Below are 24554 nucleotides of genomic sequence, written 5' to 3'. Positions count from 1 at the left end.
GGCATATCTCTGTGTTGTTTTGGTGACATCTTTTTAGGTCATTCACAGAGTAGACCTTTGTGGTCTTTGAGGTTCCAAAGGTTTCATGTCTCTCAGGCCGATCACATAGTACAGTATTAATATTTATGGCTATGTACTTTCCTGCTTCTATTAAAATAGTTTTTAATTATGTACCTGTCCTAGTTCATTACTGGATTTCTCATCAGAGTAATTTCATTGTTGCGGTGAACTCTTGCACTGGTTTTTTGGTGAGTGGTAAGTAGAGCAGAGTGTTTGCTATGTACTAAGCTTTGTACTGCCAGAGCATTTTGTGTACCCAAAGGATGGAAACAGTACATCATTTTGAACTTTCCCTGTATGTTTGAATAATATTGATTTTCTTTTTCTGTATCTTAGTTTTTAATATGTAGTTTTAACATATATATATATTTTACCTTTTGAATAGATAATACATTCATGTTCAAAATCCAAAAGATGAGAAAAGTTAGTGATTCACTAAAATTATTATATAGCAACCATATTGAGAGTCTTTTTCTCTTTGTAATTCTTCTTTTTTCCCAATTTTTTTTTACTTAATTTAAAAATTATCAAGGAATTTTTAAATATACATAAAGGAGAGTGAATACCACAGGAGTCCTTAGATGTATGGATCTTAAAATACAGATCTAGATTCCCAAGGACCATTACCTATCTCAGGGTGGAAGTCTCTCCCCAAAAAAGTCTTCAGTTTTACTATGCATTTGTTAAAAAGACAAAAATACAACAATTTGGTTGATATGGAAAGATCAGCAAGATAAATTAAGTAATAAAAGTGATGTGCAGTACAGTACATATTGTATATATCTTTTAAAAAATATATGTATTTACATTTGTTTATATATGCCTAGAGTAACTTCAGAAGGATACAGTAAGCAACCGGCCGAAGTGGTTACCTGAGTTATTATACTAGGGAAAGAGACTTTGAACTCTTAACCTGAGATTGCTTGCTTATTTTTGAACCATTTGGAAGTATTAAAAATTTAATTTGATTCATTTTAAAAATAAAAATGTACTTAAATTACAATTTAAGAATATAGCACAACAATGGTTATTTCCCCAGGAAAATCTATAAAATTAGATAGAAGTTCCTTTGACTTTGCCAAATAAGCTGTGGACTGATCAGTATGAGAAACAGGCTTTAAAAATTACTTTTTTCTTATCCTCACCCCCAAATGGCAGAGAGCTTATTCAATTGTAACCTTCTTCCTTTCTTTTCTTTTCTTTTTCTTTTTTTTAAAGGCTGGTGGGGTAGCAGGTGTTGCTGTTGACTTGATATTATTTCCTCTGGATACCATTAAAACCAGGCTGCAGAGTCCACAAGGATTTAATAAGGCTGGTGGTTTTCGTGGAATATATGCTGGTGTTCCTTCTGCTGCTATTGGATCCTTTCCTAATGGTAAAAAAAATTATATTGATATTCTCATTGCCAGAAAGCCAAGATAATGAGATTTATCTCCAGGATGGTATATGATGTTACCCCACATAGAATTGCTCATGTGTTGTAGCTTATCTCTTGAATTTATTTTCTATTCATTAACCCATTGCTTTTGTATCAGCTAGTGCTAGAGATCCCATTCCACTGTATTTGTCAACAATAGGAGCAGTCTTTCTTTCTTTTTTTTTTTTTTTTTTTTAGGAGCAGTCTTTCTAAAATGGTTTTTCTTGTTAAAATTCGCAGTTAGAATCTTGAAAATGTTGTTCTAATATTGGTTGCCATACCTCAGAACAGTGGTTCTCACCCTTGTCCACACAATGGAATCTCTTGGGAAGCTTTAAAAAAATACTGATGCCTGTATCAGCTCCCTAAGTTTAATTGGTCTGGGCTTTGCCTGGGTATCAGGGGGTTTAGTCACTTCCTAGGTGATTGCAGTATGAGGCTGAGTTTAATAACTACTGCCTTGGAGATTCTTTTGGAGCACATGAACCTAAGAGGCCTTAAACCTTTTCTGTCTTATCTAAATTGCTCTTAGATGATGCAGCCAACTCCACTAACCTCCTCTTGGATATCTCCTTTAGGTGTCTTGCTTTTGTTGTAGTTTGGAGTCACATTATATGATTTATGGCGCTCTTATTTTGTAATCCATATAATCTGTTTTATTTAATCCATTTGTTGATGTACTTTTTTCAGATACTTATCTCATTTTGCTTACTGACGCTTTCAGTGGCACTCTGAAGCAAACCAAACAAACAACCACCACACACACACACTCTCTCTCTCTCTCTCTCTCTCTCTCTCTCTCTCACACACACACACACACACACACACAATTATAGAACCTCTGTTCTAGGAGATTCTTTTTTTTTTTTTTTTTTTTAAAGATTTTATTTTATTTATTCATGACAGACAGAGGGAGAGAGAGAGGCAGAGACACAGGCAGAGGGAGAAGCAGGCTCCATTCAGGGAGCCTGACCTGGGATTCTATCCTGGGTCTCCAGGATCATACCCCAGGCTGAAGGCGGAGCCAAACTGCTGGACCATTAGGGCTGCCCTCTAGGAGATTCTTTTCTTTTTTTTTTTTTTTTTTAATTTATTATTTATGATAGTCACAGAGAGAGAGAGAGAGAGAGAGGCAGAGACACAGGCAGAGGGAGAAGCAGGCTCCATGCAGGGAGCCTGATGTGGGACTCAATCCTGGGACTTCAGGACCATGCCCTGGGCTGAAGACAGGCACTAAACTGCTGAGCCACCCAGGGATCCCCAGTGATCCTAGATTTGATCATAGTGTGGTCACCTGAAGAGGTTAAAAAAGTCCCGATGGGGATCCCTGGGTGGCTCAGTGGTTTGGCGCCTACCTTCGGCCCAGGTCGCGATCCTGGAGTCCCGGGATGGAGTCCCAAGTCGGGCTCCTGGCATGGAGCCTGCTTCTCTCTCTTCCTGTGTCTCTGCCAATCTCTCTCTCTCTCTCTCTCTCTCTCTCTATCATGAATAAGTAAATAAATAAACCTTTTTTTAAAAAAAAAAGTCCCGATGCCTGTGTTGCACTTTCAAAGATGTGATTTCACTGATCTTAAGTGTGGCCTGGGCATTGGAATTAAAAAAACAAAAACAAAAACTTTTTATGGTATTTCCTTGATCATTCTAAAAGTTCTTTTTCTCTTACAAATTTCACAGAGGAATTAGTGTTGGTAGATGGTAGTATTAGCAATAGTCCATGGAGTACATGGTGCTTCTGGGCTCACAGGACTATTTTAGATTCTTGCCAGCAGGATTTAATAATGTACATGTGGTTTTGAACTTTTGCATTTGTGAGAAAATGCTTTTCTTGCTCTACTTCTTTTTTTTTTTCCCCATCCACAGAACATCAGCAGATATATGATGCGGGGTAGATAGTCAAAGTCCCTGTGTTTCAGAAATGGCCTTTTTGTTATTTTCTGTAAATTTTGGTTGAATAGAAGTTTCCTACATGACACCTTTTTTTTTTTTTTTTCTTCTTCTTTAACTCTTTGTTAAGGTTCTAGTCCGGGTGCAATAAACCAATGTAACATTCCATGGCTGTAGACTTTTCTGAGAACATATAGTGGTCCCCCCTTATCCGTGGTTTTGCTTTCAGTGGTTCACTTACCTGTGATGAACTGTGGCCCAGAAGCAGCTGATCCTCCTTCTGATGCATCATCAGAAGTCAGTAGTAGCCTAATACTATGTCACATACCTACATCATTCATCTTACTTCATCTCATCACATAGGCCTTTTATCATCTGCCATCATCACAAGAAAAAGGGTGAATACAGTATCGATACTTTTGAGAGACCACATTCACATAACTTTTATTACAGTGTATTGTTATAGTTCTATTTTATTATTATTGTTGTTCATCTCTTACTTTGCCTAAATGATAAATTAAACTTTGGCATAGATGTGTATGTCCAGGAAAAAATGTAGTATGTATAGGGTGTACTATCCATCATGTCAGTCTCGTGCTGGGGCTCTCCCCTGTGGATAAGGGGAGACTGCAGTATTCTGCAGTGGTGAAGACTTGGGGAAGAAGAGGACTAAGGGTTGAAAAAGGAGGAGACAGAAGACCCCTATTCAGGTTCTTTACTTCGATTTAGAAGGGAATGTAGAAAAACCATAGGTTTTTGTTTTTAAAAAGCTAGAAGAGACCTAGGTATCAGCCCAATTTCTGTTCTTTGTTGTAACTTGTCCAGAGTCTCACTTGGAACCTTGTGACATCATTTCTAATTAGTTGGGTTTTCTTGGGTGTCGTCTGGAGAATTTTGGGATTTACATTTCATTTTGTTTTGTTTTTTGTTTTTTAAGTAGGCTCTACACCCAGCGTGGAGCCCAAAGTGGGGCTTGAACTCTTGACTTTAGATCAAGACCTGAGATCAAGAGTTGGTGCCTGTAGGATTTATAGTTCTTTTTTTTTTATTTTTATTTTTTTTTATTTTTTTTATTTTTTTTCTTTTTTTTTTTTTTTCTTTTTTTTTTTTTTTTTTTAAGATTTTATCTATTTATTCATGAGAGACACACAGAGAGAGGCAGAGACATAGGAAGAGGGAGAAGCAGGCTCCTGGCAGGGAGCTTGATGTGGGACTAGATCCCGGGACTCCAAGATCATGCCCCAAGCTGAAGGCAGATAGATGCTGAACTGCTGAGTCACCCCGGCATCCCAGGATTTACATTTCTAGAAGATTTTGTGTATCACAAAAGTGGCAATATAATCTGAGCAGGTTGAAATGGTTAACCAGGAAAACCTAGGAACTTGTAGCACTTTCTTCCTTCCCTGTGGTTTGGGTGGGAGGATGAAATGTGTAGCAGGTGGAACTTACTGCTGATTGCAGTTAAGGAAATTCTAGCTGCATTTAGTGAGTGTGCTGAAGTAAAGAAAGACTTATTGAGAACCACTGTGGGATTAAGGACCTATGTTAATTATGTAAAACTGTTTGCATTGGTCATTACTCCTTCAGGGACAGGAGTCCTCATTTGGCCCAGTGTTTCTATTTGTTAGCAGCCTGAGGAGAGTTTAAAAGCTTGTTGACTTTAACAATGTAGAACTGATTTTTCAGTATGAAGCTCTTTTTCTAAGTGTTTTAGACTTTACTATGATTTTGTTCAAACGTCCTTCAAAAGATGAATTTGTCTTTCATTTATCTTTCATGCCTTATCTTTTAAGAAAGTGATAAACATCTTTTGATTAACAGTACATGGCAGGTTTTAAAGCTGTCTTGTGCCTAAGATAAGTTTGTGGTGACAGTGAGAGCTTTTTTGAGATTTGATTTCCAGTTGTAATTAAATAGTTGATTATTTCCTTGATGTAAAGGTGAGATGATATAGCAAAAAGTAGCCATAGTTATTTTGAGTGAACAGCAATAAAACATTATCAAATAGATATTTTATTTAAAGTATATATTTTCAGTCTTAACCTCTTTATAAATCAGCATAGCTGATTGTTCTATTTTATGTAACGGTAATTAGGATTACAGAAATTTGTATCTTATTCTAGAATGGTTACTAAAAAAATATCAAGTGACTTATTACTACAAAATGATGAATGCCAGGTTTGCTGTTAGGCTTCCTCAGAACTAGGATCGTGTCTTCTGCATTTTTATAAATCCAGGATTGGGCATATAATATGGGCTAAGTAAATTCTGCAAGAGTGGGGCAGGGAGGAAGAGTATGTGTTCACCTATTATCGTTATATCTTACAATTTAATAATTATTGTTGTAAATTTTTTTGAGACACCTATTTCTTAACAGTTTGAATATATATTTAAACTTTTTGAAAGACTGGCTTGTTTTAAATTTCAGCTGCTGCTTTTTTTATCACCTATGAATATGTGAAATGGTTTTTGCATACTGATTCATCTTCATATTTAATGCCTGTGAAGCATATGTTGGCGGCCTCTGCTGGAGAAGTGGTAAGTAACAAGTTATGTGTGTAAAATACTTACAGAAACCATGCATATATCTTTGGTGCAGATAATACTTTGATTTTTAAAAGACAATTCTTATAAGTTATGAAAGTCTAAAACACCAATAAATGTAACTGGATTAAATACGATAGTTAAAAGATAGAGTCTAGATAGAATGAAAGAAAAATCCAGCAATATGCTATTTTCAAGAGACAGCCTAAAACATATTTATACAGAAAGAATGAAATTAAAAAGATGGAAGTAGATATCCATGCATATTGTGATGGCTTTGTGTTGTGTCAACATAACTGAGCTGGAACTCTATTTCCTAGAACTCCCTTTCCAGGATCATTCCAGGTTATGCTGGCTATAAGATAAACTAGCACAAGATTTGAAAGGTGGAAGTGAAGCAATAGTTGTGTTGATGCTTACAAGGTTGGTGTTAGAATCTGGTCTACAGCCTCTCCAGTTCCTACTGGATCATCTCCTTCAGCTTCTCTAAATTCTGAGACAGATGTGTGGGCTCTGCAGTGAAGAATGCTAGTTTATACTACAAGTCACCCACATCAGTAAGGTTGGTGAGAAACAGATGGGTCAGTTTATCCTTTGTCCTTCCCTATTTCACATCATTTCATCCTTCCCCCGCCTGCCCTCTGATTTCTGTCCTAACGCTAGATGTAGAATGACTATTTTACATAACCTGCTTAATCAGCTCCCACAATTACAGTTTACACCTATAATAATCCTTTATTCTTATCACTGAAGAAGAGCTGATAGAGTTATGTTAGTGTCAGGCAAAAAAATCACTGAAAGCCAAAAACCAAAGAGACTATCATATAGTGATATAAGGAATAATTCTCTTGGGAGATGCAATAAACTTGATATAATCTCAAAATATAAAGGAGAGATTGCCAGAAGAACAAGGAGAAATACTAGAAATGTAATTTTTTAAAATTTAATTTTTTCCCATCATGATAATTGTACTCTTTAATCCCATCCCCTATTTCACCCATCCTCCCACCCACCAAAACTATAATTTTTGTTGGAGATGTTAACTTCTATCTGTAAAAAATCTTAAGACCAGACAGGCAGAAACATTTATTGAGACCATAGAAGATTTGAACAAGAGAATGACAAGATGGGGCTAATGGATATGTTAGAGCTCTGCACCTAAGAGTTGAAGATTATTTACTTTTTTCTAGCATACTTGGAACATGAATAAAAATGTATGAACCAGTAGTACAACAAAGTGAATTTCAACAAGTAGTGTAAAGACAAGGTTGTACAGATCATTTGGTGTCTGATCATAGTAGAATAAACTTGGAAAGCAATGACAAGATAGGCAGTCCCTCTCTCAATACTATTGTGTTGATATCTGTGTCTGTCCTTATGTCGGTACCACATAGTCTTGATTACTGCAGTTTTGTGCTAAGTTTGGAAATCAGTAAGTATGAGTCTTCCACCTTTGTTCTTTTCTATCAAGATTGTTTTGCCTATTCTGATCTCTTGCATTTTCATGTGAATTTTAGAATCAGCTTATCAATGTCAGTAAAAAAGGCAACTTAGATTGTGATAGGGATCACATCAAATCTGCAAATCAATTTTGGAGACAGTTGCTATATTAGAAATACTGAATTTTCTGATGTATAAATATATGGTGTTTTTCTACTTATTTAGGTACTGATTTTTTTTAAACAGTGTTTTGTAGTTTCAGAGTATAAGTTTTATACTCCTCTTGATAATTTATTCCATTTATTCCTTTTGGTGCTATTCTAAATGGAAATTTTTAAAAAATTTCATTTTTGGGGCACCTGGGTGACTTGGTTGAGTATCTGCCTTGAGTGTCTGCCTTCATGATCCTGGAGTCCTTTAATGGAGCCCCATATTGGGCTGCCTGCACAGTGGAGGGTCTGCTTCTCCCTTTGCCTCTCTGTACCTCACATCCCCTGCTTGTGTTCTCTCTCTTGCTTGCTCATTCTCTCAAATAAATAAATAAAATCTTTTAAAAATAAAATTTCATTTTCCATTAGTTCATTGCTACATGTAGAAATGATTTTGTTTTCATATATTGATCTTGTATCTTGTAACTCTGGGGAACTCATTAATCAGTTCTGAAGCTGTTTAGTGGATTCCTTAGAATTTTCTATGCATGAGGTCATATTCTTTGCAAATAGAGGTAGTTATACTTCTTTCTTTTCAGTCTCTATGCCTTCTATTTTATTATTATTTTTTGCCTAATTGACCTGACTAGAAGCTCTAGTACAGTGTAGAATAGGAGTGGCGGGAGTGTGAATCCTTACGTTTTTTTCTGATCTCAGGAAGGAGGTCTTAGTGTTCCACTATTAAGTATGATGTTAGCTGTGAGGTTTTCATAGATGTTCCTTATCAAGTTGAGGAAGTTGCCTTCTGTTCCTAGTTTGTTGGATGAATTTTTTTTTTTTTTTTTTTTTTACATTGTGAAGGTTGCATTTTGTCCATGTTTCTGTTCATCTATTGAGGTAATCATGAGACTTTTGTTTTTTACTTTGCTGATATGGTGTATTACATTAATTGGTTTTCAAACATTAAACCACTCTTGCATTATTGGAATAAATCTCACTTGATCGTTGTATATAATACTTTTTACTTAGGGCTAGGTTTTATTTACTGAGGACTTCTGTTTCTTTATTCATAAGAGATAAAAGTCTATACCTTTTATTGTGTCTTGCTAGTTTTGGTATCGAGGTAGAACTGGCCTCATAGCAGGAATTGGGAAATGTTAAGATCATTTAAAAGAAAGTTATTTTAAAGATATATAGTCAAGTTAATTATATCATTTTAGTTGATGAAAACATATCAGATTATATCTGGGAAATCCAGTAGAAAAGGAATTATGGGCAAAAGTCTGTTATACAGAAAAGCAGTATCCCTCTGTGTGATAATATGAATTGTTGAGGTTATGATGTTTGATAAAGACAAAAGATGATCTCTGCTCTTCTTTGTTATTTTTGTGTCTTAAAAAATTATTTTCTTGTATCTAGGATATATAAAACCTCATACTTTTTCATTACTGTGAAATGAGTTTCTTTTTTTAAGAATTTTAATTCTAGTATAGTTAACATACAGTGTCATATTAGTTTCAAATGTATGATACTTGGGCTTCCCGAGGGGAGCCTGCTTCTCCCTCTGCCATTTATTCTCTCATGAATAAATAAATAAAATCTTTAAAAAAATGATTTTTCAGAACCCAAATTAAGTCTGGATTTTTAAAAAAAATTGCTTTCATGATTTATTGAAGTTACAAAAATGATGGGACCAGCAGTGAGTGTATTGATTTCTGAGTGGCAGGGAACACAAGTGGTAATTCTTTCATGAGCCATGGACCCATTTAGGAATCTAATGATTGGCTGTCTCTCCAGGAAATTGAATGCATGAACATTTTGCATAGAATTTCTGGACATTTTCATTCCCTCTACTCTTACTTGAAGTAGGAACTCCTGTGCTTGAAGTGTACTGGAAAATTAGCTTAAACTGCAATTTAAAAGCAATTTATACTTAATTTAAAAACAATCCTTTAACCTATTATCCCAGGTTTAGATTTTTTTCTGTGATTATGTTCTGATTTTAGAACCTCATTATATGCTGTATTTTTTGAGTATATAAAAGAATAACAAGTTATGAGAGTTTCAGTGTCTCTCAGAATGTGAAACTGTCCTTGTGACAGCTCTTGCCTCATTATTTTAGAATTGCATGTTGGTTAAGCTGAAATATTCTCATAAATTCAGTATTTAGTTTATATTTTATAGCATTTTGCCGAAAACAGCAAAAAGAACTTGGCCTCTTACTTCATCTCACATGGGGCCATCTTGCCTGAAAGCTAATTTGCCATGTCAAAGGATAGGCTTTCTTAAAATTTTTTTTTAAAGATTTTATTTATTTATTCATGAGAGACACAGAGAGAGGCAGAGACATGGGCAGAGGGAGAAGCAGGCTCCCCTCGGGAAGCCCAATGGGAGCCTCAATCCCAGGATTGTGACCTGAGCCAAAGGAAGACACTGAATCACTGAACCACCCCCAGGTGCTCTGGTTTTCTTCAATTTGAATACTGAAGCCTTTGTCATTGTGTTCTTTGTGTGAACTCTAGGGTGTAGGAGCTGGGGTAGGTAGATGTGAGCTAGGAAACAAGTGTTTATACCCTAGAGATAAACAGTTCTGGGACAGTCATATTTTTATTACGTCTCTCAGGATTTCTGTGGTCCCTTAGATGGTAAGGCCTAATGTCAGATACCTTTTTATAGTTTCTGTGGTGCCTGGAGAACTTTAAAAAGAGAAGCAATCAGTAGCGGGTATGTAGATTGACTTCACAGGTGAGACTTATCTTGATGGTATTTGATTGATTTTAAATTTAGTTACAGTGTCCTATGTTGAAAAGATTTTTAGAGTGTGTGGAAATGTTGATTATGATGCTCCAGTTATCTTTGTACTTTTTTTTTTTTAAGATTTTAATTATTCATTTGAGATAGCGCAAATGGGGGCAGAGAGAGAGGGAGAAGCAGGCTCCTCACTTAGCGGGGAGCCTGATATGGGGCACGATCCCAGAACCCTGAGATCACGACCTGAACCAAAGTCAGATGCTTAACCAACTTAAAAAAAAAAAAAAAAGATTTTATTTATTTATTCATGAGAGACACAGGCAGAGGGGGAAGCAAGCTCCCTACAGGGAGCCTGATGTGGGACTCCATCCTGGATTCCGGGATCAGGCCCTGAGCCAAAGGCAGATGCCCAATTCCTGAGCCACCCAAGCATCCCTTTTTTTTTTTTTTTTTTTTAAAGATTTCATTTATTTATTTGAGAGAGAGAGAGAGAGAGCGAGCACGTGGGCAAGAGAGCACATGCATGAGTGGAGGGAGGGGCAGAGGTTCCCTGTTCAGAAGTTCCCTTCAGGGGGTTTGATTGCAGGATCATGGGATCATGGGATCATGACCTGAGCCAAAGGCAGATGCTTGGACTGAACCACCTGGGTTCTGTCTTTATACTTTCTTAAAAATACTTACCAAAGCCATTCAGTATCTATTTTCTCAATAAATGCTTGGGAAATGTATATACTGCCTTCCTATTTTAGTACCTTGTTTCAGATTCATGGATTGAAGATCTTTGGTTTCAGATTCATACAGGTGTGGTTGCTAGAAATAAGAGAAAGAAATAGGAGAATTTAGGAGAAGCAATTTTCATGGGTAAAATAAAGAGCAATGGGAAACATTTAAAGCTGTCAATGGTCAGAAAGGTTTAGAGACCTAGAGAAAATAAATAGTTTCGTTCCCTCATTGTTCTGTAACACATACTTTGATAGAAGATTGTTAATTTGCAAATAGATTCTTAGAAACAATAACCTATTGTTATTGTTGGTATCCTTTGTGTCCACAATTGCTTTGTTGTAGCACTTCTAAGTATATGAAAGAAAGAAAAGCACAGTGCCCTAATAACCATCCCCTGTAGCAGCACCTTGATTAAAACTTAATGATGAATCAATAAAACTATAATTACAACCTTCTACCTTATGTTTGTAATTTGGAATACAGTAAAATCAATCAAATAAGATTTAATATGTAACAACAGTGAGATAGTCTTTTGTGCCATTTTTATTAGGAAGTTTGCTGCACCAAATCTCTAAATCCCTGCCTCAATTATTTTGCAGCTCAGCTTTCATCAGACACAGAAGAAGCCCTGTGAGAAGTAGAATCTGTAATTAGATCAGAAGGGTTGGGGGCAGGTTTACTCTAATACAGCAGATGCTGTAACATTACAGCTATAGTGATATTTTAAGTCTTTAAGATTTTACTTTTCCCAGGTCTTATCCTACTTTTGGCTTAAGTTCATATTGTTTGCAGAAATAAAAGAACATTGACATTTCTTTGCAGCCTAATGTAGCCACTCTGAATTTAATGTGTACATGGGTGACAGATGTGTGGATGTCCCTATATACATAGATGCAGGTTGATTATCCTTTTTGGCCACATTCTAATTTGGGATTGAGAAAGCTAGGAAATATATCATGTTTTGTAGATACTTTTCTGACAGCTTCTAATAGTAGTTCTCCAAGTGCAGCCCAGAGAGCACCTACTTTAGATTCAGTTGCCTGGGCAGGTTACAAATGATGATTTTTGGAGATGGCACCCGGAATCCTGCATTTTATTTTATTTTTTAAAAAGATTTTTATTTGAGAGTGGGAGAGAGAGAATAAGCGGTGGGGAGGGGTGGGGGGTAGAGAGAGGGAGAGACAGATGCAGACTCCCTGCTGAGCAGAGAGCCCAATGTGGGACTTGATCTGGGACCCTGAGATCATGACCTGAGCTGAAGGCAGATGCTGGATTGACTGAGCCACCCAGGAGCTCTGGAACCCTGCATTTTAAACAAAATTCCTAGGTATTCTGGTACTCAGTGATATTTAAGCACCACTGATTTAGAGTCATCAAAAATTTAAATGTATATTCCACTACTAAATGTTTTTACTGAATTGGTTCAGCAGTCCCACACTGAGGAATATGTTAGTTAGCTAGTGGCTCAAGGAGTGCCATATACTGATCAGAAGTGCAATTCCTTTTGTCTTCCTCAGAATTATAAACTTTTAGACCTACTAAAAGGCCTAGTTTAATAAAGACTGGCTAGTTCTGAGGGTGGCAGTGCACTCAGACATGTCGATTTGGATTTTGGAAATAAAGTGAGGGTGGCACCAAGACCTGACATTTCCTTCAAGGCCCATGCCATCTAAGATGCCTTGAAAACAAAGGCAATTTATGTTGTTTAGCTTATCTACCAACTGACAAGGTCCTTGGACCTTCTATGTGCTGTAGTCCATACAGGGCTCATTGGTTATAAGCATATGGATTAAGTACATCATTAGCACCTCATTTTTTTTTCCAGCTTTCCCACTGAATTGGCTATTTGGAAGTTCATGCCTTGATTCAGTGAGGAGTGTTTGTCAGCAACAAAACACATGTTAGTTACCATTGTGTTTTCCCAAGTGGGACTTAGGCCATTTTTGATTATGTTAATATGTTTTAAAATACATTTATAGGGGCACCTGTCTGGCTATGTCAGGGGAGCATGCAACTCTTTTTTTTTTTTTAAACATATTTTTAAATTTTTTATTTATTTATGATAGAGAGAGAGAGAGAGAGAGGCAGAGACACAGGCAGAGGGAGAAGCAGGCTCCATGCACCAAGAGCCCGATGTGGGATTCGATCCCGGGTCTCCAGGATCGCGCCCTGGGCCAAAGGCAGGCGCTAACCCGCTGCGCCACCCAGGGATCCCGAGCATGCAACTCTTGATTTCAGGTTGGTCAGTTTGAGCCCACAAAGGATATAGAGATTTCTTTAAAAAAAATTAAGGATCTCCTGAGTGGGTCATCTGATTAAGCATCCAGCTCTTGGTTTTGGCTCAGGTCATGGTCTCAGAGTTGTGAAATCAAGTCCCATGTCGCACTCCTCACTCAGCAGGGAGTCTGCTTGAGATTCTCTCCCTCTTCCCCTCCTCTTCCCCCTCCACTCCCCACTCATACACTCTCTCTCAAATAAATAAATCTTTATAAAAAGACCCTGAATTCCTTAAAAAAATTTTTTATATGTATTTATAGTGGTTTTTTTTTTTAAGATTTTATTTATTCATGAGAGACACACAGAGAGAGGCAGAGACATAGGCAGAGGGAGAAGCAGGCTTCCTGCTGGGAGCCTGATGTGGGACTCAATCCCAGGACCTGGGAACACAACCTGAGCTGAAGGCAGATGCTCAATTGCTGAGCCACCCAGGCGTCCCGTTGTGCACATATTTAAACTCTCTGACAGTCTTCTGAGTTCAGTCAGCTAAGCACACCCTACTTTTCAGCTGTCTCCGCCATATGAGCCTGAGTGAAAGTGAATGTGCAGAGCAGGGAGAAGAGGGGGACAGGACCTGAGAGTCTGTCTGGGCATGGCATGGCCCATGTCTGGTGATGATCCTGCTTAAAGTATAAGCATGAATGTACAAAGAAAATTATCAGGGAAGCTTTATAAAGAACAGTTTTCCCCACCATCCCTCCAGTTTTTCTTTTTTTAAGATTTTATTTATTTATTTTAGAGCAAGAGAGGAGTGAGAGACTGAGCAGGGAGAGGGATAAAGAGAGAGGGTGAGAATCTTAAGCAGAGTGTGGGGCTTGATGTGAGGCTTGACCCCAAGACCCCAAGATCATGCCCTGAGCTGAAATTAAGAGTTGGCTGCCCAACCAACTGACCCACCCAGGCTCCCCCATCCCACTAGTTTCTTAATGACTTCCTTCTTTAACACATTTCAGTTTGTTTTCTGTTTTATAGATTTTCTTTTCTTTCCCTGTTATAGTATGCAGCATTAGTTCAGATGATATTGATTCATCATCTAGGAGAGTGTATTTCATTGACTATCTTGTTTAATTAGTGGTCAAGAGGGAAGGGAAGCTCTGTTGGCTTTTTATTTAAGAGCAGCATCAGTTTTTGGAACACAAATTAAGTTCAGTTTTATAGAAATAGTGAACAAGATTTTCATGTAAGATGATGAAGTTGAAATAGTTTCAAGCCACAAGAGTGTTACTTGGTCAGTTATTGCCATTACAGTGTAAGGAGGAAAACCAAATACTTCTCTCCAAGGACCAAACTAGTGATGATAGGATTAGTTACTTCTGAGCAAGTCTGCATTTGACAAACCTTTACATTTTCAGATGTTATTTTGTTAAAATTAGGGTTCTTGGTGGCATAATGAATTAAATGCCACTATTACAAAATTGCTTTGATTTGTAATTGTATACTTTTCAATATTTGAGTGCCTATTCTCTGTCGGACACTGTGATGGGTGCTTAAAAACACAGAATAAGAAATTTTGATTCCTGTCCTTGGGGAACGTATAAATAAATTGGATATGTTTATTATAGAACTAGAGAATACATGAGGATTTCTGTAACGAGGTAGCATATGGATCATAGATGGCAAGTAACACAGATCAGAGTTGGAACTCTGACTTGTCACATAGCTTATTTGCTGTGTGTCCGTTGACTATTTACTTAACCTCACTGTGTTGCCGTTTTCCTTATCTAAAAAAACAGGATTAATGTGCCTCACTTACAGTTCTTCTAAGGATTAAGTGATACATCACTTAAGTGCTCAGCCTAGCATCTAGTCCAGTAAATATTGGTTCCAGTCCATGTCACACCAAGTGCAGGATGTAGCACAATTTTAGAGTTTTAGAGTTTGGGGAAGGAATCACTTCAGAAGATGATGAAAATTCAGAGAATTTCAGTGACTCGTTCAAGGTTTCCCAGCTGCTGTGGACTGTAAAACACTATTGTAGAATGAATGGTTAGACAGACACTTCTCTGCATACTTCCAGGAGTACTTTCGTCTTTTACTTTTCATAATATTTTAAAAATGGCAAAAGTGATGCAGAATTGGCAACGAGATGTGTATTACTCTGTAATATTGTGAATTCTGAACACTTTGTTTTGTTTTTTAAAGATTTTATTAAGTGATCTCTATACCCAGTGGGGCTCGAACTGACAACCCAAGATCAAGAGTTGCATGGTCCACTGACTCAGCTGGTCATATGCCCCGTTGTGGGTTTCTTAAAATAAGAAAAGGTTAGAGTTCTAAAATGTGCTGTTGGTTACTATGGTGGACAAAGAAATGGTCTCCTAAAGATATCCTAGACCCTAAAATCTGTGAATATGTTATCTAGCATGGCAAAAAGGACTTAGCAGACAAGATCAAGTTAAGGATCTTGAGATGGGAAGATTTTCCTGGATTATCTAGGTGAGCCCAGTGTAATTATAAACATCCTTACAAGAGGAATACAGGGAAGCTGAGGAGAGAGGCTTTAAGATGCTGTGCTCTGTCTTAGAGAGGGACCACAAACCACAGAATGCGGGTAGCCTCTAAAAATGAGGGAATAGATGCTCCCTTAGAGCCTCCAGAAGGAATACCACCTGGCTGACAATTTGGTTTCAGCTCAGTAAGACCTCCAGAATTTTACGAGTAAATTTGTGTTATTTTAAGCCTCTTACTGTGTGGTAATTTGTTAGAGCAGCAATAGGCAACTAATATAGTTAGCATTAGATGTCAGTCTCCTCCACTATCAGATTTTATGTGTGTTGAAGTCTACACCTCTGTCCATGGGGTTTTTGTCACCTCCTGTGAAACCACAGCTCATTTCTGTTACAGAAAGGAACAAAAGTGAAAAAGCCATTTAAGGCTAAAGTTTTCTGTAGAATTGTGTGAACAGCCTTCACAGACAAAGCCTAAAAGATGATGTAATTATTTTTGTTGAAAAGATTATTAACCTGATAATCCAGACTTCTGCCTAGAGTCTGGATTATCAAGGATAGTAGTTTTGTCAGAGACAAGACTAACAAAAATGAACAATTTTTATTCTAGTGTCTATTGGCTGTTTATATGAGTGGAAAGAGTCTAGATGTAAAGAATGTATTATGGGGGGACGCCTGGGTGGCTCAGTGGTTGAGTGCCTGCCTTCAGCCCAGGGTGTGATCCTGGGGTCCCTGGGATCGAGTCCCATGTTGGGCTCCCTGCCTCCCTCTGCCTGTGTCTCTGCCCCTATCTCTGTGTCTCTCATGAATAAATAAAATCTTAAAAAAAAGAAATGTATTATGAATTTAGGTGCCCCATCAGTGGATAAAATTTAAACTCTAAGGATGGTAAATCAGGAGTTAGAAAATTGCTGTTAGGATTATTTTATTGGCAGCTGTGATTCCATTAGTAACCAGGAGATGGCAGAGTTGACACACAGATGAGCTGTTCCATCCTAGAGGTTTTGATTTTAAATGGTGGTCTAGAAAGGTACGTTAGGTATTCTTAATTTGGAAACCTGCTTCCCAGAATTTTGAGAATTGTACAAAGAAGGTGAAATAAAATACAACTAAGTAAGTTGTGCATTTCAGAAATTTTCAGGGTGTTGAGGTTCCTCTCCCTCTTACTCATTTATCACATTGGAGTTTACTCTGCAAAGCCCAAAGCAGCCTTTGCTTTGAATGTGATTAAATTTTGGCTGTATTCCCCTTATTTAGGTTTCTCTGTTGAGCTTACTGTAGGTTTGCCTGTCTAAACATGAAGAATTAACTCATACTGAACTTTGAAACTTTAATTTCATTGGGTGTACATATATATGATAGATCTTTGGTGAGAAATAATTCTCCAGATGATAACCAAAAGATATGGGTTTCACCCTTACTTCCTAACCCAAGTAGTGCTCTGACCTTCCCTAACCTTTGTCTCAGATTGATATGTATTTAATCATGCTGACAATTGGCTTCTAGTATCGGAGGCCTATTAACAGGCTGTTGATTAGGTTTCACCAAGAAAAATAAAAATCAGACAAGTTACTGTGAGCTGCGTTGGCCTGGTTGGGGAAAGGATGTTAATGGAAGACACTATTGGTGATGCCCAGTGACCTTGAAGAGCATTTCAAGAGTGAGAGGACAGGGGTGCCTGAGTGGCTGAGTCTGTTAAACATCTGCCTTTGGCTCAAGGTCCTGGGATTGAGCCCTGAATTGGGCCTGCTCAGTGGGGAGCCCATTTTTCCCTCTCCCTCTGCCTCTCCCCTGACTCCTGTGCCTGCACACACCCTCTCTCAAATGGATACATCTTAAAAAAAAAAAAAAAAAAGATAAGTGAGACAGTGACAGGTTGGCTGTGTAGAAGGTAGGTGGCTGTGGCAATGAAAGAACCAGAAAGAACCAGATTTAGCAGCATCTCTCTCCCTTCTTCTTCCTCCTCTGCCCTCATACCTTTTATCAAACGGGAGGGTGAAGTTCACTGTAATTTTTCCCCTTTTTACACATTTAGTCTTAGCACCATAGTTTTATATCTTGGTGGTTAGTTAATGCTAGATGGAGACATTCAGGTCTCCATTGCAAAAAACAATTCAAGTTAAACACGTCAAGTAAGTTTTTATTTACGTCAAAGAAAGAAAAACCTTGACAGCTTCATTATCAATTTTTAATCTGAAGTTTGTCATGCTTTTTGGTATGTTTAATTCTAATGAAGCCAGTATTACATTTTAATGCTGACAAAAGATGGGAACATATATTTTCTTTATGTAAAATCTTAGTCATTTTGTCTTCTGATAGACCTCTGACATATAAAACACTCTTGGGTTTAATGAAAATGCCACCATTCCTGTGTCATGGAATCATACTGAACCCTAGATTTGTGAGGAAAGAATGCTCTAAAGAATGGATTTACCAAGAGACCCACAGATAACATTATTTCCTTTCATGGAATCACAATCCTGTAACATGTTTTTGTTCTTGTGCAGTGAAATACCCTGTTGTGGCTCAGATTCAAATCCAAGAAAGATCAGAGTTAATAGAAAACCAAATTGAAGGCAGTGGAGTCACTGGAAGAAATAGACAGTGGCCTCTCTCTTATGCCAAAATTGCCATGCCGTGCAAGTCAGGAAGCCGTGCTGGGGTGCTTTGTACCTCTTCAGTTAGCGAGATTGTTTTTCATCTGAGAACCTTTTCAAAGTTTTTGTTTTGCTTCTGTATTTTTGAGAAATAAAAATATAATGTAAGAACATGAAGGGTTATGAAGCATGAAGTTCCATAAATATTTATACCAAGCCACACAAGGAGACAATTCCTATTTTCTTGACATATTGGGGTTGTATTTCACTCTTGACCTCTTGAATTGAAAAATACAAGGAGTTAGTGAGCCTTTTTCCTTCTTTTCTCTTTTCTTTTTTATTTATTTTCATTTCTTTAATGAGTTTTAGATGGTAGGAGCTATCCTTTTAGGTTCATGTAAGTTTCAATGATCTTTATTTTCTGTCCTTGTTTATAAGTATGACTTTAAAAGTTTACACACTTATCAAGAATAACATGATTTATGCCCAGTTTTAGGCCTTAGTGGTAAGGTGTTTAATTTGTTTTTTGCATGTGTGATTATCTCTAAATTAAAAATAAGTATTTGTCAAGGCTAATAAGTAGGATTGCATTGAAAAGCATATTTTAAAATTATTTTTAAAGATTTTATTTTTTTATTAGAGTGAGAGAGGGAGAACATGATTTGGGGGAGGGTCACAGGGAGAGGGAGAAACAGACTCACCGCAGAGTGGGGAGCCTAATGCGAGGCTCAATCTCTGGACCCTGAGATCATAACCTGAGCCAAAATCAGATGCTCAACTGCTTGAGCTACCTGGACTCTAAAAAGCGTTTTTTCAAATTAGCCCTTTCATTTTATTTTCTCCCTCATTTAAAATCTTTGGTCCATAGCAGATATATTTACTCTTTGATATTATGTTTTGTTTTGTTTTTTTAATTTTTATTTATTTATGATAGTCACAGAGAGAGAGAGAGAGAGGCAGAGACACAGGCAGAGGGAGAAGCAGGCTCCATGCACCGGGAGCCCGATGTGGGATTCGATCCCAGGTCTCCAGGATCGCGCCCTGGGCCAAAGGCAGGCGCCAAACCGCTGCGCCACCCAGGGATCCCTCTTTGATATTATGTTAAAGAAAGTAATCAAGTAGTAACACCTGTTGGGTTTAGAGAATTTAGAAATGCTGGTAGGCAGAAAAGAAGTAGCAAAATTACCTGTAATCCCACTTTGTGTGTGTATGTGGGCAGGGGGCTGTCTAGGGTGCTGGGGTTGGGAACTAGTTGAAGCTGGGGTGCTTAGTAGGATAGAAGATGAGGTGTAATCAGCTGACGAGCAGTCTTGGATCTATTGCTGTGTGCATTATTGACAGTAAAGGAAAAGCCCTTTTGATTCCTTCTTTCAACCTATTTGAAATGGCTGTCATGTGAACACTAGATGATGCTGTTCTAGCTGTTGGGGATTCAGAATAAGTAAGTAAATAAGCAAAGTGTTTCTTGCCATTGAGGCCCTCATAGAGAGGAGAGATGGACTTAGAACAAAGTATGAGGATTGATACAGGCAAGACAAGGGAGGAGAGGTTCTGGGCTGACAAAATAATGCATGTCCATTAAGAGTCCAAGTTTTTTAGGTTGAAAAAATACCTTTTGATGTCTTGCACTGAGCATGTACATTATCCCTTTTTAACTATAATTTTTTGCTTATGAAGAAAATTTCAATTTTCACAGCAGTTACTTCTTTTTTAGGATGTAATTAAATTATATATTTTAGGTTGCCTGCCTGATTCGAGTTCCTTCAGAAGTGGTTAAGCAGAGGGCACAGGTATCTGCTTCTTCAAGAACATTTCAGATTTTCTCTAACATCTTATATACAGAGGTGAGATGTATTTTTAAACTATTTTTCTTCATTGAGAAAGGTTTTATAGTAATTAATATGAATACTGTGATTTTTCAGATCAGAAGTCTTAGAAGAGACCATAAAGCTCAATTTAATGCCCAATCACAGCAGCTTTTTATACTAACGATATCTCTGCCTTTCCGTTTTCAAATTTAATTTTAATTTTTTTCCCCAAATTTCTAAACAACACATATTGAGTTGCGTATATGTTCTACATTGTAATTGTCCTGTACTAGTTTCAGAATCAGACATGGAATAAATTGTGAAAATGTGGAGTAAATAAAGCTGTCATATTAAAATGTTACTACAAATTTGAGGACCTGAGGAAGAGAAGTATAAGAATGGACATAGAGGGACGCCTGGGTGGCTCAGTGGTTGAGTGTCTGCCTTTGGCTCAGGGCGTGATCCTGGAGTTCTGGGATCGAGTCCCACATCGGGCTCCCTGCATGGAGCCTACTTCTCCCTCTGCCTGTGTCTCTGCCTTCTCTCTGTGTCGCTCATGAATAAATAAATAAAATCTTAAAAAAATGGATATAGAGACTAGCATTATAACGTTTATATTAAAATTAATTCCTTTTTTACTTGTTAATGTTATGGGTCAGAAGTTAATCTTGCTGTCCATGTCACTAGGGACCATCGAACTGCTCTTCTTTGTATTCTTTACAGAAGCCTTTCTTTTCTTTTTTTTTTAATAGTAATTAGTCATGTGGAAATTTTCAATGTGTCTAGGTTTTAGAAAACATTTTTCTTAATGGTCCCTTTGTCACTTAGGTGAGGAGATACTGAGTATTTAATCATAGGACCATGAGAGCAACTCAGTAAAGGGACCTTGTTAGTCAGGTGGACAGTTAAATAAATCAGGGCTTGTCCAGAGATATTTATTACCATGGAGAGATTATTAATGAATTTCTGATGTCTTCTGATTGAAACTATGAAATATAATTCTATTTTTATATGAAAGGACGATTGGCATTTGGTGCATTTGCTTTTCGGAATTTTTTTTTTGGAATATTTTTATATAAAACATCTCAAGTATAATTTTCAGGAGCAGAAATTTTGAAAACAATTGAAGTGGTCAGTTTGATTATTTTAGAGATGTTCCTATAAGGGGAACTGACCTGAGCCTTATATACTTTAGGTCGGTTTGTAACCTTTAACGTCTTATGGAACTGTGCTCATTGTGAATGTTTTAAAACTCTGACTTCAGAAAAGGTAAATTTGCCTTTCTCAGAATGTCATTCCAAACTTTATGCTATTCTGACTTTCTGAGCTCTTGGTCTTTTGTTTGTTTCAGGGCATCCAAGGATTGTATCGAGGCTATAAAAGCACAGTTTTAAGAGAGGTAACTCACTTAATTTCCAGTATTGAAGTATGAAAGAATGCTATGCCTTTTTGAGTAAATTTATTCAGAGAAATTTTTATTTAAAAAATAAAAAAGGGGAATTATGATCACTTTTTGAAACACTGTTTAGTCTTATCCTGGTTCTTAGCCCTGATGAATGGGCAGAATGGGTTTGCTGGAAGAATTGTCCTCCAGATGAAAATGGCACTCATCCTGCGCTTCATTGTTGCTAGAGTGGCCAGATGTTTTCGGCTGAAATAGCCGAAACAACTACTAAGAAACAACTACTAAGGGTAACGTACCAAGTTAATAATTATCAGAATACACAGAATTAATGAAAAATTGGTAATGAAAGAAGCACTTGAAGAGACAAGTGTCTCAGAAGTCTGTATCATGCAGTCAACTCTTGCCTTCCTCATAACAAGATATGAGCTGGGAAATTCCATCTGGACTGGAGTGCTGGCCATGTGGGTGGCTTGCCACGCAGTGTGCCCCAGCAACCACTTAACCTTTTGCGACTTCTAACTCTGAAATTCTGGGATCCATTACATTTCTTCTTCTTTTAGTTGAAAAAGCAAAATGATTTTAGTATATTCTTATGGGAAGTATGTTTTAATTTTTACCTCACGTAGAGAACGATATTTTGAAGTTCAAAAGTTGATTTATACAAGATTTATGACAAGTCTTTGGTTTGGGATATAGTTTTCTTTCTTCCTTTCTTTCTTGCTTTATTGAGGTGTGATTGACAACTAAAATAGTAAGATATTCAAAGTGTACAGTGTGATGATTTGATGTATACATATATACATTGTGAAAAGGATTGGGACAGATTTTCTATTAAATAAAATACAAAGAGGAATCTGCATACCTATGCTCTGTATTCTTTTTTTTTCTATTTGGAATTCCCTAGGTGCTAAAATGTTTGCATTTATAAAAATGTTTTTAATGTAAATAAACATTGCTATAATTAGTAGAACATTGAAATTATTTGAAGTCCCTAATTTTATTCCCAGGTTGTTTTTGTTTTGTTTTTTTACTATAGACTACAGTCTCTTTTATGAAACACCAACACTGGTACATGTTATTTGAAGCTTTGATTTCTGCAATGTAACAGCCTTTAGGGTAGTGTGGTGTGGTTAATGTAGATATTTGAAAAACTTATTTTGAAGGAAAACTGAATGTTTCAAAATTAGTTTATTTGTGTGATGGTGAGCTTCTGTTTTTCAAAACTATCACCCATACTATATCTTCATTCTGTACTTATTTTCTAACTCACTAAACATGTGTGATTTACTCAGATTTCACTAGAGTGCAGCAAACCAGGGGTGGGGGGACACTGAACTTTTTTTTATTTTTCTGAGAGATGCTGAATAAATGAATATATTTATGTGCCAGGCAATACTGGTTTTGCATACAAACAGATAAAACACATGGTTACAACTGCATTCTATTCTTTTAAAAATTTGTTTTGACATATGTCACACTAATAATTAATTTCTAGGCTTCAGATTTTGCAAATAGTATGACCCTACCAAGATGACTTTGTTTACTGAAAATGGCAGTGCTTTGTTGGAAATTTAATTGGGGTCTTCTGCATTATGCGTATTCATAAAAGATCCTTCAGAACTGATTTTAGGTGAAATATTGCTTTTGTACAGATTTTCTGATAGAACGAGAGAAGAATTATCACTGAATGAAACATAGCTTCTTTTCAGAATGAGAAATATAAGAAGTGATATATCTACTTTAAACAAAATTTTTACATTACAAATAGTTTCAATTCCTACATTATTCTGACACCAATATCAAATCTTTTTGCCAAGAGCTTGTCTGATTGTTTCAATAAGAAAATACATTGAAGCCTTAGTGAGAATCACCAGGAAACTCATATGGTTATTCTGTGTACAATTTTTCCTTTAAAACATGTTTTATCTCCCTAGTGGTAGCCTATTAGAATGAGATTGAAGTTTGAATCCATGCATTATAAGATAGATTATGTCTGTTCTTTAGATTTTGTGAATGCCGTCCTTTTTTTTCTTTTTTTCTGTGTTTGATGTTTTTGGAGATCGAGTGTTTATCCCTTATGTTCTCTTAAATTATTTTAGTTACTGTGAATTTTAGATGGAGTCTAAGCAAGGTCAACAGATTATACCTCATCCCTTCAGTATTCGTTTGTCTCATGATCTTGGACAAATTAGATGCGGCCAAGGACTGTGCTGGAGTAGTGTCATTGTAATAAGATGGAAATGGGGAGCAAAACCACAGCTGCTTTCCTAGTCAGACTAATTTCAGAATGTCCATTGTCCTGAAAGTTCTATGGAGAGCAGCCTCATGATCTTCTTTGTGAATTAAAAGGACTTCTAAAGAGGAAGAAAGCTGAGAAAGGCAAGTTGTTTCAAAAGAAGTAAGAATGAGTTAAGCTCTGCAAATGCATTTTATCCATAGATTCTCCTTAGCATCATTTTAAAAGTCCTTACTCTGTGTTGGACACCATGCAGAACATTTTTGTCCTCAAGGATTTATGTTCTTGTGGGAAAATGACTAGGAATAGATAACTTTATAGTGCTCTGGTGATACATAGGTACAAAATGTGGCTGGGGTATAGAGGAAGCAGTGCTTGAATGGTACTTAGTATTTGTTGCATTGATATAAATGAAATGTTGACTTAATTCTCAAAGGGGTGGCAATTAGAAATAGTCAAGGAGACAGGCAGTGGCAGATGTAACATTATGAGCAAAGGCACAAGGGTGTAAAAGCACCTGTATACCTTGCTTAGCTCAGCAGCATTGAGGTTTTCATGCCTACAGAAGAGGCAAGAGTGATTTCCCTCTACCTCAGTTCAAGTGAGGATGCTGCAAGGAGGCACTCAACCAGGTAGGGTATTTGCAAGAAGAGGTTGAGCCTCCCTGTAGCTGGATCCCTGCCAAGGGACTGTAGTACAGCACATGCGAGTAAGCCTTGGAAGAGCCTAGCATGTGTCCCCCAGAATTTGGAGGCTAAGTTACTGGTGTTTGACTCTTGTCTGCATAAGTCTGATGGTAAGATGGCGGTTGGAGCT

The 24554-nt window shown here is 37.1% G+C and overlaps 1 protein-coding gene across 28 annotated transcripts in view; it reads left to right on the top strand.

Moving 5' to 3' along the window:
- SLC25A26 (solute carrier family 25 member 26) overlaps positions 1-24554 on the top strand; it is a 196080-nt gene that overhangs the window by 78339 nt on the left and 93187 nt on the right. For 12 of the 28 annotated variants that reach the window (XR_012011809.1, XR_012011810.1, XM_072785471.1 and 9 more), the window contains 4 exons: positions 1279-1435; positions 5790-5899; positions 20029-20133; positions 21449-21496. Coding sequence is in view for 26 of the 28 variants with exons in the window: in XM_072785471.1 (XP_072641572.1) it covers positions 1279-1435; positions 5790-5899; positions 20029-20133; positions 21449-21496 (420 nt within the window). In the remaining 2 variants the exon portion in view is untranslated. The remainder of the gene's footprint in view (positions 1-1278; positions 1436-5789; positions 5900-20028; positions 20134-21448; positions 21497-24554) is intronic. The other 16 variants (XM_072785485.1, XM_072785484.1, XM_072785486.1 and 13 more) reach the window with 8 other exon arrangements.

This window comes from Canis lupus, chromosome 19, assembly GCF_048164855.1.
Source record: "Canis lupus baileyi chromosome 19, mCanLup2.hap1, whole genome shotgun sequence".
NCBI lineage: Eukaryota > Metazoa > Chordata > Mammalia > Carnivora > Canidae > Canis > Canis lupus.
This window is presented reverse-complemented; position numbering and strand designations above follow the sequence as displayed.